The sequence below is a fragment of the Mixophyes fleayi genome, chromosome 3 (assembly GCF_038048845.1).
Source record: "Mixophyes fleayi isolate aMixFle1 chromosome 3, aMixFle1.hap1, whole genome shotgun sequence".
Classification (NCBI taxonomy): domain Eukaryota; kingdom Metazoa; phylum Chordata; class Amphibia; order Anura; family Limnodynastidae; genus Mixophyes; species Mixophyes fleayi.
The window spans coordinates 13,635,871-13,651,794 of record NC_134404.1 but is presented as its reverse complement, the minus strand read 5'-3'; the positions used below and the strand labels follow the sequence as shown (position 1 = coordinate 13,651,794).

The 15,924-nt window shown below is 41.0% G+C and overlaps 1 protein-coding gene across 1 annotated transcript in view; it reads right to left on the bottom strand.

Annotated features, from left to right (window-relative positions):
* Positions 1–247: 247 nt before the first annotated feature.
* CIMIP2C (ciliary microtubule inner protein 2C) overlaps positions 248–15,924 on the bottom strand; it is a 41,877-nt gene continuing 26,200 nt past the window's right edge. Inside the window, exon 4 of the mRNA XM_075200449.1 lies at positions 248–401. Coding sequence (XP_075056550.1) covers positions 248–401 — 154 coding nt within the window. The remainder of the gene's footprint in view (positions 402–15,924) is intronic.

The following is a 15,924-nucleotide window of genomic DNA, read 5'->3' as shown; positions in this document are numbered from 1 at the left end:
TTCTCTGTACAGTGCTGCAGAATTTGTGGCGCTATATATATAAATGATGATGATGATTGGTATTACATAGGATCTGTAATTGTATTTATGATATATTGAGATCATCTTATGATGACTATAAAGTATTTATTTTTGTTGGAGCTCTAGCAAACTGCATTTTTATTGATTTTATCAAATTTGATGTGTTTATATTAATAAGTTGTCTTCTTATTATTTCTCACTGTGTTGGAATCGGACTATTCAAAGTTTAGCCAATCTCAGCGCTGTTCTTTTCTTCTATATCATTTGGTTTTTGCTCTTGCCAGTTGGAGATGCACACCGTCCTGTACAGCAGCGGCTTTGGTCCAGTCGTGTTTGAACAGTTCTCAATCTCATGTGAAAGTAATTTTCCTTTTATTTTACTGACAATAAATAGACATATAGGGGAATATTCAATTAGGTTTCCGTCAATACTGCGCAGGTTCCACGGTAACGCACGATCCTGCGCAGTATTGATGGTAATACGGTACCGCAATAACGCAGATTTTCCTACGCAACCCTATGGGGTGCGCACGGAAATCCACGTTATTGCGGTACTGTGAATTAACTTTGCGGCCCGTTACGGCGCATTCCTGTGGACCGGAAACCTAATTGAATATGCCCCATAGTGCGCCACTAGGTTTTCGTTATGTCTTTTATAATTTGAGATCTGGGGCCTGTGGAGGCTATTGGAGTACGCTGTATTCCATGTCATGTTCGTACATATAACCAGCATGAGATGACGTGTGCTATGTGACATGCGTGTTATCCTGCTGGAAGTAGCCATTAGAACATGGGTAGACTCTGCCCATAAAGGATGCATATGGTCAGCAACAAAAGTAGTATTAAGAGGCCTAATGGGTGCCAGGAAAACATTGCCCACACCATTACACCATCACCCCCAGCCTGCACCGTTCATGGGTCCTTGGATTCATGTAGTTTATGTCAAATTCTGACCTTACCACGTTGCAGAAGAAGTTGAGATTCATCAGATAAGGTGATCTTTCTCCTACAACTGTATTTATCTACAACTGTCCAGTTTTGGTGAGCCTGTGCCTTCAGTAGCCTCAGTGTCCAGTACTTAGTTGACAGGAGTGTATCTTGGTGTGGTCTTCTGCTGTTGTGGCACATCCACAAGGTTCAATGTGCTTGGGGTTCAAAGATGCTTTTTTTACATACTACCGATATAACACGTGGTTATTTGAGTTACTGTCGCCTTTCTATCAGCTTTTTCTCCTACAGAACCGCTGCTCAATGGAAGTTTTCTGTTTTGCTCATCAAACTCTAAAGACTGTTGTGTATGAGAATCCTGGGAGATACTCGATCCACTACGTCTGGCACCAACAATCATTCCACGGTCAAAATCACTTAAATGACATTTCTTAATCATTCTGACAAGTTATTGCTCCTCTGCACAAACCATGTACAAACTGGGGCGCAAGAGTGGGTGGCAAAAAAAAAAAAAAAGTTTAAAAAAACTCCAGATACTCTGCAGTCACCAAACACACAATACTGTTCTAACTACTTCTCTATATAAAGAAAGGGGATGTTTGTTCCACACTTTGCAATATATTTTAAACTGACCAATATGTCCTTTTTATTGTCCTTTTTTGCAATTTGTATCACTTGAATACTTTAAATCAGCATCACTGACATTAATGAGATGTAACAAAGTATGCTTCTTATAATACATGAAAAAAGGTCTAAACTGTGGTCTTATGGGTGAAGGGTTACAGTTGTCACCTACATGACAATTAACAGTGACATAATTGACCAACTTTTATTGGCATGGCATAGTCAATTCTTGAGAATCCTTTGTGGTTGTATTGTTTATATTGATCCATTTGCCATCACTGCCTAGGTGTAGAGAGCAGCTGCTACTCTCTATTTATGTAGGTCTTGTTGCAATTGAGAATACTGGGACTTGTAGGATGAAAGATAGATGGGCAGCAGGGTGGCTCAGTGGTTAGCACTTCTGCCTCACAGCACTGAGGTCATGAGTTCAATTCCCAACCATAGCCTTATCTGTGTGGAGTTTGTATGTTCTCCCTGTGTTTGCGTGGGTTTCCTCTGGGTGCTCCGGTTTCCTTCCACACTCCATAAACATATATTAGTAGATTAATTGACTGCTATTAAATTACCCTTAGTGTCTCTGTCTGTCTGTCTGTCTGTCTGTTAGGGAATTTAGACTGTAAGCTTCAATGGGGCAGGGGCTGATGTGAGTGAGTTCTCTGTACCGCGCTGCAGAATTAGTGGCGCTATATAATAAATAGACGATGATGATAGATGACAAATTGTCAATGGTGAACTCCTTAGTCCTGTATGACATGTTCCATTATTTGAAAATGCCAGTCTGGTAGCTTCTTGTTTGTCTCTTAGCAATGAAAGTGTTAACTGTCTGGGTAAGAAAGCCACTGGCATGCTGAGACATGTAGTTCCTGGACAGCCAGAGTTTAACAGATTACCAACCTCTGCTTTAGCCCACAATTAATTTTTGATCTCTTGAATTAACAAAAAAATATCGTAGCTTATACATTCATACTAATAATGCTTATACACTTGCTTGTATCTTTTCTTGTGAGTGTTACAAACCTTCTCTTAGAACAACACCGGGCACACTGGGGCACATTGAAGGCATGGAAAAAGGACATTCCCCTTGGCACCTGTACAATAGTAGTTTGGCACCCAAGTGATTACAGTTGATGGCATACACCACACACACGTATCGCCATTGGTAGTACAGTCACTACTATTGAGCGTCGATGACTATATGTGTCTATATGTCCTTTTCTGACCAATCATCATTTAGAAACAACTTCTGCTACTAACCACTATTTCTCTGCCGCTTTAATACTGAAACAACCTCTACACCTGCATGCAGTGCGAAAATACGGAGGAGTCAAGCAATCCATAAGCAGAGATAGTTAATTTGAATTCATCCGTGGGGATAATCTTCATATCACATCGTCAAAAGATTGTATTAAGATTTAAGAATCTTATAACATACCTGGTTTCTCAATCTGTATCCAAAATAAAGGGATTCAAAGTTAATTAATGAACGTGCGTCATTCATTTAAACCTCGTAATCTAGCACAAATGAATGTATTAGAAACAAACAGCAAGAATATAGACCGGTCCTCAGTCAGAGTGACCCTCACAAAGACTCATGTCCCCATACACCCCCCTTCCTTTTAACATATTGGAAGCTGTCTGTGTCTGTGCTAATTGGGATTTAGAATGCTTTTTGCTACAATATAGTTTCCTTAGGAGAAATAGTTTATTGTTAAAAGTGAAACCTTCCATACCATATTCCTTTTGCAGTAGTCTTGTGCCTTATACGTATTAGGTGATCATGATCATCTTCCACTAATAAGCTTATGGTTGCCCAGATGTGTTTGTTTTTTTTGTCCCATCATTGGGGCTAATCCACTGAGCTATGTTGTCACTGGGATCATAATCTGTTGCAGAGGCTGCTTTATATTTAAGTATCGGCATGCAGGGAAAACTAGTGGAAGTAAATCAGAATATATTAAATGGTATTGCAGATTAATGTAGAAGACAAGGTCGTCCACAGGTTGTGACGGATAAGAGGTTTAGGGAAGAACAAAAGGAGGGGTGAAATATTTTAAGAGGTGCTGAGCAGGATGCAAATGTCTATGTAAACTCATTATACTAGATGGTTTGTTTTTCTATTGTATTTAATATTGTATTTAATAATAGAAATATTCAATTAAAGTTTTCTGTGCCCTTTGGTTTTCCCACTGTACACTTTTGTCTTAGGGAATTATCTTGGGTAATTCACTTATTTGGCCTCCAGTACCACCTCAACACTGACATCACCCAAATGTACCTCTCACCTTCCCTAATATCTCGTGTGATCAACTGTCTCTCTGATATATCCACATGGATGTCCCAGCACTATTTAAAGCTCAACATGTCCTAAACAGGGCTTATCATTAGAGATGGGCGGGCTCGGTTCCCCGAGATCTGAACACACCCGAACTTCGCCTATCCGAGTACCAAGCCGAGCAGGCTCGGTACTCTCCCGCCCGTTCGGAATCGAAATCGAGGCAAAACGTCATCATGACGTAGTCGGATCTCAGAGCTCGGTTCTCGCAATATTTGAAAAGCATAAATACCCGCCTACACTGCAATCCATTGCCATTTGACAGAGGGAGAGAGCAGGGTTAGGTCACAGGCTGTGTTAGAGCAGGGACAGAGCAATAATTGTACACCTTATTCTTTGTATTATTTCAATTCTAATCTATTCAATTCTATTATTATTACAAATTTTATTAGCAATTGTTAGAGCAGGAAGAGAGGAGGCTTTTTTTTTTTTTTTCAATGTTTTGCACTACAAGTGCTTTTGGGTGTCCCATATTCCTCAGTGTGAAACACTAATTTTTCTGGCTGCCAAAAGTCATATTTAGCAGCAGTATTTATACAATATTTTACACTACAAGTGCTTTGGGCTCATTAAAATGTATTTAAAGCAGTCCACATATGAGCAGAATCAGCAATCAGGTGCTGGCACGAGTCCTGATGGTAGTGTTCCCAGTACGTCATCTGGTAAAGCCTATGTAAAAGTACATAGTCTTTTTAAATCAGGGAAAAAAAACACACACCAAAAAATTTTTACCGTGTTGAAGCAAAAAGAACTGTAACTGAGGAAAAGTTAACTGCCTATAAAAAAAAAATTGCCAACAAGCCATTCTACACACGCAGTGGCAAAGAAAGAATGAGGCCTTCGCCTTTCTCTATTAGTGGCAGATCAAAAATTGTTACTGAGCCTTCTTCTTGTATGGTCACTCGTGACCAAGCAAGACCAAGTAATTTCGAGTCTAAAAGTGGTGCACAACTACTGTTACACGTCAAAGCCGAGCTGCATGAAAACAGTAAGGCATTAGAGGATAATGTATGCTTTGAATCGGAAATGACACCAATCCCTGTGGAGAGTCCATCCAACAGTGGGATGTCTAATTGTGAGCGTTCTGTTTTTGTACCCATAAAGGAGGGCCCTTTCAGCAGTTTTGCTGATGTGTGCCTGAACAGCCCGAGTGTAGCTGGTGATACACAAATTGAGGATGCCACTTTGGAATTAGAGGATGAGAGGGAGATTTGTGTAGGCGACGAGGGCGGTAATGAGGATGTTGATAAGAATGAGGTTGTTTGTATAAGTCCTGCACCAGTGGCAGCAGTTCTGGCACGTGACAAGAAAAAGGCCATTGCCATGCCTGGGCATAAAACAAAAAAATCCACTTATGTGTGGAATTATTTCTACCCAAATCCAGACAACAGTTGTATAGCCATTTGTAGTGTATGTCAAGCCACAGTCAGTCGAGGGAGGGACCTTAACCCTCTTGGAACCACATCTATGTTGCGCCATTTGACGAGTGTTCATGGCAAAGTGGTGGGAAAAGCTGAAAGTTCTTCCAAAAAAATTACAAGCACTCCATCAGCTAAGACCCTCCGGTCACCGACATCCCGACGGCTACAAAATACACCCACCACACCATCCTCATCAATATCCTCAGTAGCGCTCGGAATTAGCCCTGCATCCCACTTATTAAGGCTGGATGACTCCTGCACTATTATTGATTCCTCTGAAGAAAGCGTTAGTCCCACTGCTGCTGTTGCTGCTGCTGGGGGTGAATCGTCAGCCCAGAGGAAGGCCAAGTAAAAGAGCAGTCCTACATTTCAACAATTAACTTGTGAAACAATCATTTGCCAAGGGAAGCAAATATGACAGCAGTCGCCAAGCGAATCACAGACGCCATGGCTACCATGTTAGTGTTAGATCTGCGTCCAATGTCCACAATAAACACAGCTTGTTTTTCACAGTTAATTGAGGTTTTGTCTGCGTTACAGAATTCCATTGCGACACCATTTTTCCCGTAAAGCTATTCCACAGCTATACCAAAAAGTGTGTACAAATGTATAGATTGCGCTGAAAAATGCTATTCTGCCCACTGTCCACTTAACCACAGATATGTGGACAAGTGGAAGTGGGCAAACCAAAGACTATATGACTGTGACAGCCCACTGGGTTGGTCATTCGCCTTCACCAGCAGGAACAGCAGCAGCATGTACACTACTACGTAACATTTGTCACAGGTAGGCCACTCTTTTTGTATCACCGGCTTCACTAACAGACATACAGCTGACAATTTGTTTACAAAAACTAAGAGATGTGATTGATACATGGCTTATACCACTTGGTCTCCCCAGGATATGTCATTTCTGATAACACCAACAATATAGTGCGAGCATTACAGCTGGGTGAATTCCATCACATTGCCTGTTTTGCTCACACCATCAACTTGGTGGTGCAGAGCTTCCTAAGAAATAACCGTGAGGTGCAGGAGATGTTTTCTTTGGCCCGTAAAATTTCAGGCATTCTGCCACAGCATGTAGGAGATTGCAGCAGCTCCAAGAACAGTTGAACTTGCCCTGCCACCAACTTAAGCAAGAGGTGGTAACTAGGTAGGATTCCACCCTGTACATGCTTCAGAGGATGTAGGAACAGCGCAAAGCCATCCAAGCATATTGCACAAGCCATGACATTGGGAAAGGAGGGGGATGTATTTTACTCTTGCACAGTGGGGAATCCTTTTAGTGCTGTACAAGGTGCTGAAACCATTTGAAGTTATGACGTGTGAAGTGAGTGCAGACTGCTAGCTTGAGCCAAGTCATTCCTTTAATTAGACTATTGGAAAAGCAGCTTGAGAAAATGAAGAAGGAGCTGAAAGCAAGCAATTCAGCAAAGTATGTTGCCCTTGTAGATCAAGTACTTAATTCACTTCAAAATGATCCTCGAGTTATTAAAATCTTGAACTCGGATCACTACGTTTTGGCTTGATCCAAGGTTTAAGACCTACATTGAGTCTTTGCTTCAAAATGAGCGAGATGTGAACTCAGCAAGTTGTCCGTTGAACTGGGCTTTGGCTTGACGACTTGTCCTCCTTCAGTTTCTCAAGCAGCTGCTGCTCGTAAAAAATGAAATTTTCCAAAAAGATGCAGGGAAGATGCAGCGGGCAGACCAAAACAGTTTAACATCTGGGCTGGTTTGAAGGATTTTTCAAAAAAATGTGTGACCTTGCCCGTAACTCCCATCCAATACGGGTATTAACATGCAAAGGATGGAGGAGGATTATTTTCAAGAGGTAATTGATATGGAAATGTCAGACAGTCCCTTTCCTTACTGGGAAGAAAGGCAGGCCATTTGGAAACCCATGTACAAACTTGCTTTGCAATACCTAAGCTGCCCACCCTCCAGTGTATACTCTGAACGAGTGTTCAGCACAGCAGGGAACTTAGTCAGTGATCGCCGTAGAAGGTTACTTCCAAACAATGTGGAGAAAATGATGTTTATAAAAATGAACTACATCTTCCACGAGGAAGGCCTTCACCATCAAAGACATCCAAGCACTGACAGTTCTCTAATGGCAGATTCAAGCGGCGATGAATTGATAGTCTGTGATGATGACATACACACTGATGAGGGTGAGGATGAAGCTGAAGATGATGACGATAACATCTTTTTAAAACTTTCTATTTAAGTGTAGAGTGCAATCTATCCTCATATAGGAAAGGGACTTGGGACATTTCTATATCACGTACCGTCTTGAAAGGCTGCTGTTTTGGCAATTTCTCAATAAGGGTAGGGTGTCACACACAGACTGACCCCAAACTGGCTTTGTCCATTTCAATTAATATTGTACAGTCTATAATGGCTGAATTTTTTACTATTTTCTACAAGTGGATGGGGGCCTATAGAGACAGAAACCAAACTGCTTTTGTCCATTTCTTTAGATATTTAACTATAAGTGTAGGGTGTAATATACACCCAAAGACTATGGCTGCATTGCCAATATGTATAGATGGAGAGGAAGACAATCTGCTTTGTGTGTAGAATTAATGACGGCCTACCAGGAATTAAACAGTTTTTTTCATAATTTATTAGCTTTAAAATTACATTACTTATCCAAGAACTTATCCAAGAAACAGGTGGAGCACTAAATTCGGTTATTTTATGCCCAAAAACATTGATTTTTAAACAAAATTACAAAACCAAAACACGCTAGGGCGGTTTGGCAAAACCAAAACACGACGGTAATCCAGATCCAAAACCAAAACACGGGGGTCAGTGAGCATCTTTACTTATTATGTTCCCTCCTCCTTCATAAATCTCCGTCATCATCAACAACACTGTAATCCTCAGTCTCAAAAGCATTGGTGTCCTCACATCCAGTATCTTTCACAGTTCTATCACTTTCAAAATATTGCTAAAATATACTCTTTTCTTGCGCAACCAAAGCTTTTATTTGGTTTTTTTCATCATCTACTGCATTGAACACTGCAACCTCCTCTTTGGTATTCCCCTCACCCATCTGTACTTGCTTCAATCCATCCTAAATGTTGCAGCAAGATTTATCTTCCTCTCTCACTACTCCACATCTGCTGCAGCCTTTTTTAACTCTTTACAATATCTCCCCATATCATCCAAAATCCATTTCAAGTTACAAAGCTCTCAACGACTTCCCTACACAGATGTCAAACTTCATCTCAAATTGCTGTAGTTTACGCCTTCTTATATGTGCTTCTAAACTGCACCTTGTTTTGTCTCTGATAACCACCTCTTACTCCCGCCTACAAGACTTCTCCCGTGCAGCTGCCCATGTATGGAATTCCTTATCACCCCTGATCAGACTCTCGCCAGCCTACAAATCTTCATACACTCTAAATACCCTTCTCTTTACTACACACTACCCTACTCACACTGGTATAACCTCACTACTGTCTTAATCGTTGTTCTGAGCCACCTCTTGACTATGCCCTGCACTAAGCTCTTTCATGAATTGGGCCCTCCCTACCTTATGTTTTCATCTCTCCATTTATATTATATTTAATCAATTTTTCCCACTGCTGGGCTTTGTGGAGCACTGTGGCACCTTACTAAGCAATTATTGAAAGGATACATACTTGCACTGCATTTCATGCTAAAATAGCAATGTCCAGCATACTACGGCAACAACAAAAATTAACTAAATGTGGATGCATTTTGTAGGTCATGCATAACACAGAGCCCAGTACTGTGAAATAAGCAGTGCTTAAGATGTGTGGTACGGCAAATAAAGATATACTTTAACGTGCAATGCAAATGAAAAATAAACAGCAAAGGAAAAGTGAATAGCAATTGCTATGACAAAAAATAACAGGCTTTGATTCCTATCCCTAACTGAAATCTATGTTCCCATGGACACCACTATTTTTTAATGCACAACATAAATCAGGCAGAGGAGCAAAAAAGAAACTAAGGATCAAGTTGAAAATGCGCTACGGATAGAGCGACTATTTAGTAATATAAGAATGAATCAGCTAACACAGTGCCTTCTGCTGTTTATTTTGTATAGTTCCTGCAGTAATAATTGATTATAATTGTTTTGGCTAATCTACTAATAGTGATATTACATCAAATATATAGTTCTTTAAATGAGTTGACTATGTGGAGTTTACTTCCATCAGAAGCTAAAAATGTATGTGTTGTGACATGGTACACTGTTGGTGATGCACACATGAGCACCTTCTTGCATTTACTTTACTTTATTGGTCAGGGTGAAAAAGTAATTCATAACATAGTTTGCACACACTTTCCTTGTGACCCTAACCCTAAAATATCCCTGTCCTTATAAACAATTACATGATTATCATGCTCTGTGCTGCTGCAAATATTCCAATGATATAATTGGATACAAGTTGTTTTAACCCCTCCTACTTAAGGACTGGAAACACACATGCGAGAAGGAGGCAAAGGCTGATAACAAAAAGCGCTATGACCTTAGTGAAATGTACCTTACAAATGTGAGCATATTCTGCCCACCTCTGATGTCACACGTTCACTTCTAGCCCATACGTGTCGCAGCCTTTGCTGCTGCATTGTATGTAGATCAAGTTTCTGCATCCTCCATTTTTGCAATTAATTTCAGCCACCAGGACACTGACATTCAAAGCTGATGAGCTTACAATGATTAATTTTCCACTTGACAATTGTTGACTTGAGGTTCTCCCATTAGACCAATTAGCTGCAATCCGCAGAGCGTTGATGATAAAATGCTGGCCGACCGATCATCTCCGACAATTTCACATTTCATTGTGTGTTTATTGAAGCCCCCGGTCCATTACTTACTGATTATCATTATTGATTACGCCGCTTATCCGTATGGAATATTCAGAGCACGTCTCTTACAGGTAATTTTCTCATCTCAGATGACTTTATTTACCAATATGACTGGTGCCAAAGGCCAAGATATTACCAACGTCAGTACCAATCTTAATAAACCAACACAACTACCCCTAAAAGGTAAATAAAAACATTATTTTTAGCCTGGTGCTAGGGCAGTTGCTAACCCTTTCACTGCCATTTGCTGTAAATATCTAGGTCATAGCTTAGTGAGACAGCGTCATAGAATCAATGTCACTGGCAATACTGGGATTAGATGCAGGTTATCCCAATTTTAATAAACTGTGAATACTGTTAATTCCTACTTTCCCACCTATGACACCTATTGTATCAAACACTAACTAGATTGCAACCTTACAACGATGCTGCTTCACAAAACGTCTTTCTTCTTGTGTTAGCGCCTTTCTCTGTCGTTCTCCATTTTGCCAAATTTCCGCACCCACCCCTATGTAAACCTATACATATATGATATCTATCCCTTTCACACAGTCTGTAGTTTTGGATTTTGAGAGTAAATAGGGTGTGTGTGAGCTATCCCACCACAAATAATGTTTTGTAGATTGTTAAAGTACAAAGACCCAAAATTTCAATTTCAATTAATTTAAATTATCTGGAGCTCTGTGGAACATGTAGTTTAGAAAAAAATAGTAACATTTTTGGTTGATTTTCGCAACAGAAATATTTGAGAATACTGTTGTGTGCTGGTGATGCATGTTTTGGCAGCTGTACATTTTGTGATGATTGCAGGCTTGATAGCGTTAGTTTGCCTCCTGTTCAGACTATTGTGTGACCACACCCATACACAGCTCAATATAAGCCTCAACAGGCTCAGGCAGGAGCTGAGTAGAGTGCACCGGCGTGAGGCTATTGTGTGACCACACCCATTTCCAGCTCAGTATAGGCCTCGGGCAGGAGCTGAGTAGAGGGCACTGGTGTGAGGCTATTGTGTGACCACACCCATTTCCAGCTCAGTATAGGTTATTGTGTGACCTTCAAGATGCAGGAAGCTTGAGAAGACATCTGAGAGAGGAGCTGCTGTATTATAACTTTACACAGTTTATAACATTCAATTCAAGTGAGATACATGTAGAAAGATAAAGTTACCCTGTGTTAACAGAATTCCAAAACTGTATATAAAAAAATCTTATAAATGACTGGGCAACTATGGTACATACATCCCCCTGGCCGCACAGCGGTTACCATGTGCTTCTTCTGGTAGAGACTGACCTGTAGCTGTGACACTGGCAGCTTCGCACCTGGAGAGTTCTACGTATAATTCCAATATTCGGAATAGGATTTCATGCTTTGAGGCCCAATTGCCAAGTCAGAGAATAGCCACTGGTTATCATGATAACTGAGGGACCCACTCCAGCTTTGCTGAATAGCGTGAATAATAGTTACACACAATTGGATTGTGCAGTCCATGTATTTATTGTAAATAAGTGTTCAATAACAGAAACAAGAACTTCTGAGAACATGATTTAGATGGCAGCCTTGTGTGTTAATACAGAATCCTCTACAGATGGCCAGTTCATCCTTTCCTAGTCTAATCAGTGTAGGACAGGTCTTTTCTACTCAATGTGTAAAGTACTCTCTCACTCAAACACTGAAAACATATAGGGTGGTAGTTTATTTAATATTTATCTTTATAATGTCTTCTTCTTTCAGCCAGCAAAATTTATTCTCCTCTTTTTACACACTAGATGGCTGGTCATAGAGTTGTGCATAAGTCCGCCATGTTCTTGGAGAGGCGAATCTGGTGCAATCATGTAAAATGAAAAGAGATTTAACAGAAACCTTTTTGCTCATACTTACATAGTTAGATTAAAATAATTCATAGGTCCATTTAGGTCTAAGCTGCAATGATCCACAGACAGGCAAAATAAAACCCATACGTTCCTATACATTAGTGCTTTCTCTACGCTCCTGTGTGTTTGGTCTGAGGTTTATGTGCAGCTAGAACACAATTCGAAATAGACAACATTATTAGTAATAAGTATAAGGCAGCAGAATTGATACCAATCTAGAGTGATGGACTAGTGTAGGAAGTTGTGTCTGCACTAAAATGAGTTTTTGTGTCACTCATGAATAGCAAAGACTGCTGGTAAAACTAGACTGGCTTAGGATCAGTTAGAACAATGTTCCCTAATTTGAGGTGTGTAATAATAGGTAAGTATGCAGCTGGTAAATGATGGATAGATGAATGCAAAATATCTACACTAATATTTTGTTAAGCAACAACATTTTTATCGTTGCTTCATAATGGGGGAACAGTGATGTCTTAGAATTCCAAAGCACCAACATTTATTCCAGGTTTTTTTTATTTTTGCAGTGGTGATGAGTAGCCACATGGTGGCACTGTTGCAGCACATTGCTGTTTCTCTCTTGGGCCCGTGTGTGTGCTATGCCTTTAGGCATATTCATTTTTATTTGTCAGCAAACAATATCTCCAGTCTGAATGGTGAAATATTAGTGGGTTTGAAACCAAAGTGCAATACAGAATTAATAATGTGGATCGAGCATGCTGCAAAGCATTTTACATTATAATTGTACAACATTGTTTTATTTTATTTTTTGGACAAGCTGCTGTTTGGCTGAGTGTGTGTTAGATAATTAGTGACTGCTACAAGCAGGCCAGGTTCTAATAATATATCTGCAACAGCACAGGCAGCGCTATAGAAATTACTGAGCTGGTTGGTAAATGTGTGTGTGTGTGTGTGTATATATATATATATATATATATATATATATATATATATATATATATATATATATATATATATTATTCAGTTTCACTCTAGCTTTCCTTTACATACAGTGACAGTTAGCTTGCCGTGACATTAGCATCCATGCTTCTGTATCTGAATCCACAAACTTGGAAGGAAAACTTCTGTTCACTAGGAGACTGTAAGCCAGTTGTTCAGACTCTACAAATTATGCGGCTGAATAGTGAGACGTAAGCTCAGAGCCCTGGATGGGTTAAATTTTTCAATTCCCAGCCTCAGAGCCAGCCAACAGCCCATTGTTTCCAGGGGCCCAGCCAAAGTATTTCAGAGACCTCTCTATGGGGATATCAAGAAGGAACATTGTCATCACAGTACAACCCTGTCTGCTGGACTCTACTACTGGAAACTACTGCTGTCAAGCCTTCAGACAGGCCTGATCATGGCTTTGAGGAGAGAGCTACCGTGAGCTCAGAAACAAGCCATTGGTTTGATCTGTAATTAGGTAGCAGATGGGCCTACTGAAAGGGGCGAGGTGACCCTGTGGCCAGGAGCTGGTTGCAATGGAAGGAATGTGAGCCACTGGTCTTTAGCTGGCGGGACACTGGCCACTGCGCACATAGGCAGCCATCCCTGAGTACTGCTTGTGGACGCCCGCTACCCAGTTGGGTCTTATAATGAAAGTATTAAAGTGCTATGTAGCACCACCAATTGGAGTAATAAACAACCTTTTATTGCAAACTTAAAAAAAAAAAAAAAAAATACAAATCTTTATTTCTCTGCGGTTAAAAATGTGGAATCATCACACAACATTAGGAGGCTTTTATCAAATTATAATTTACCCATCCAGAGCTGTGTATAATTGCTGACATACTGACCACTGAACAAATGGTACTAAAATGAAGGATGAAGTCGCAGAGCCCTGCAGCCCCCGGGGGGCAAATGAACGTTTCACGTAAGTCAAACTCTTCTTGTGGGCGGATGTGATAACTCAACCACATTCCTGGCTAACAAGACCACCAGACGTGATGTGGAACCTCACGTCTTCATCTACGGAGGGGTAAGTAACAAGTCACATGTTAGATATGTAAGTATACAAAAAGGAAAATCATTGACAACCTTGGTCAGCGCAGTCTCTGTGGAGTGTTTTGAGCGAAAGCCTGACTGAAGAGGATCCAATAGGTTGTTTGCTGTAAGAAAGCATGTGAGGCGAGTATAGGCAATTCTCTCGAGAAGCTTGGAGGGGTATGGGAGCTGAGAGATAGGGCGGTAATGTGCAAAAGAGTTAGGGTCAGAATTTTGTTTTTTTAAAATGGGAGTAATCACTGCATGATTGAATAGTGATGGAAAATACCAGTAGAAAGAGATAGATTACAGATTTTAGTTAGAAGGGGAATGAGCACAGGAGACAGGGACCTACTAATTTGTGAGGGTATGGGATCAAGAGGACAGGAGGTAGAGTAGGAAGATGAGAACAGAGTAGAAACTTCCTCTTCATTTGTGTGATCAAATGAAGAGAGAGTGTTAGAGGATGCTGGGATAGAATTTAGCTGTTTGCTTGACGAGGGAGATGATACCATTTCCAGTCTGATCTTATCTACTTTGTCATTGAAATAGGAAGCAAGATCCTGGGCACTAATGGTAGTCGGAGGGATTGGGGTGGGAGGATTGAGAAGAGATTTAAATGTGTTAAAAAGGTGTTTGGGGTTAGAAGCCTGAGCATAGATGAGAGATTGGAAGTATGTTTGTTTTGCAGTGTCCAGATAATTCCTATAGGAGTGGTAGATATCAGTATATGTGATGAAATCATTAAAGGTACAAGATTGAAGCCAGTGACGTTCTGCTTTACGAGAGAGTTTTTGTAGAGTTTGTGTTACTTTAGTGTGCCACGGTTGGCAACAAAGTCTATGCGGAGTATGTAGTGTTGCTGGAGCAACTTGATCAAGGGCAGTTGCTAGGGTTTGGTGAAAATGGGATACTGCCTGATCAGGGCAGGAGAATGTAGAAATTGGGGAGAGAAGGTGTTGGAGAGAGGTGGAAAACTGTTGAAGATCAATAGAGTTTATATTCCTGCGGTTGTGAGGAGGCTTGGAAGAGTTTTACACTGGGGAGGGTAAATAACTGGGAATGAGCGAGTAACTAATAAGGTGATGATCCGAGAGTGGAAAAGGAGTGTTAAGGAAATCAGAAACTGAGCATAGTCTCAAGACAGACAGTGGCCATCCTGATGAGTAGCGGATTCAATCGACTGTCAAGTGAGGATGTTAGAGAGAGTAGTTTGGAAGCAGCATTGGAATGTGGATTAGAAATGGGGATGTTGAAATCACCCATGATGATGGTGGGGATGTCAGTGGATAAGAAGTGAGGGAGCCATGCAGAGAAGTGTTCAAGACATTGTTGGTGTGGTCCTTGTCTTTCCTAATCGCCTATCCTCAAGCACCCAAGTATGTCTCATTGTCTTTGGCCTTTACCACGGGAATACATCAAGAATAAAACCTTGCTACATTTTTCTTTCATGTTTCTTTTTTTTTTTTACTTTGGAGAACAACTGCTCTCTGTTATGAACCGCGGATCACTGACGGGCCGCCGTGGCTCGCTTTCTGTTGCCTCTGGCGTCCTGGCCGTCACCATGGCGACCGGGATGACACTTCCGCCCTCTATGTCCCAGTTGCCTAGGCAACAACCGGGACGCTCTGTCTCCCTTGCTGCAGCGCCCGGCCAGCTGTCTAATAGCCGGGCGCATGCGCGCATAGGGGTTTTGGGCTGCACCTGAATCAGGGATGGGGCTTGCTGGCACTCTGCTCCCATTGGTTCCCCTCACTATTTAAGGCAGTGAGGACTTAACCTCACTGCTAGTTATAGCTTCCTGTGTAGCTAGGCTCCCTGTTCTCTGCTCCTGTGCTGAGTTTCTGGTTCTGATTTACCATGTATGACCCCTGGCTT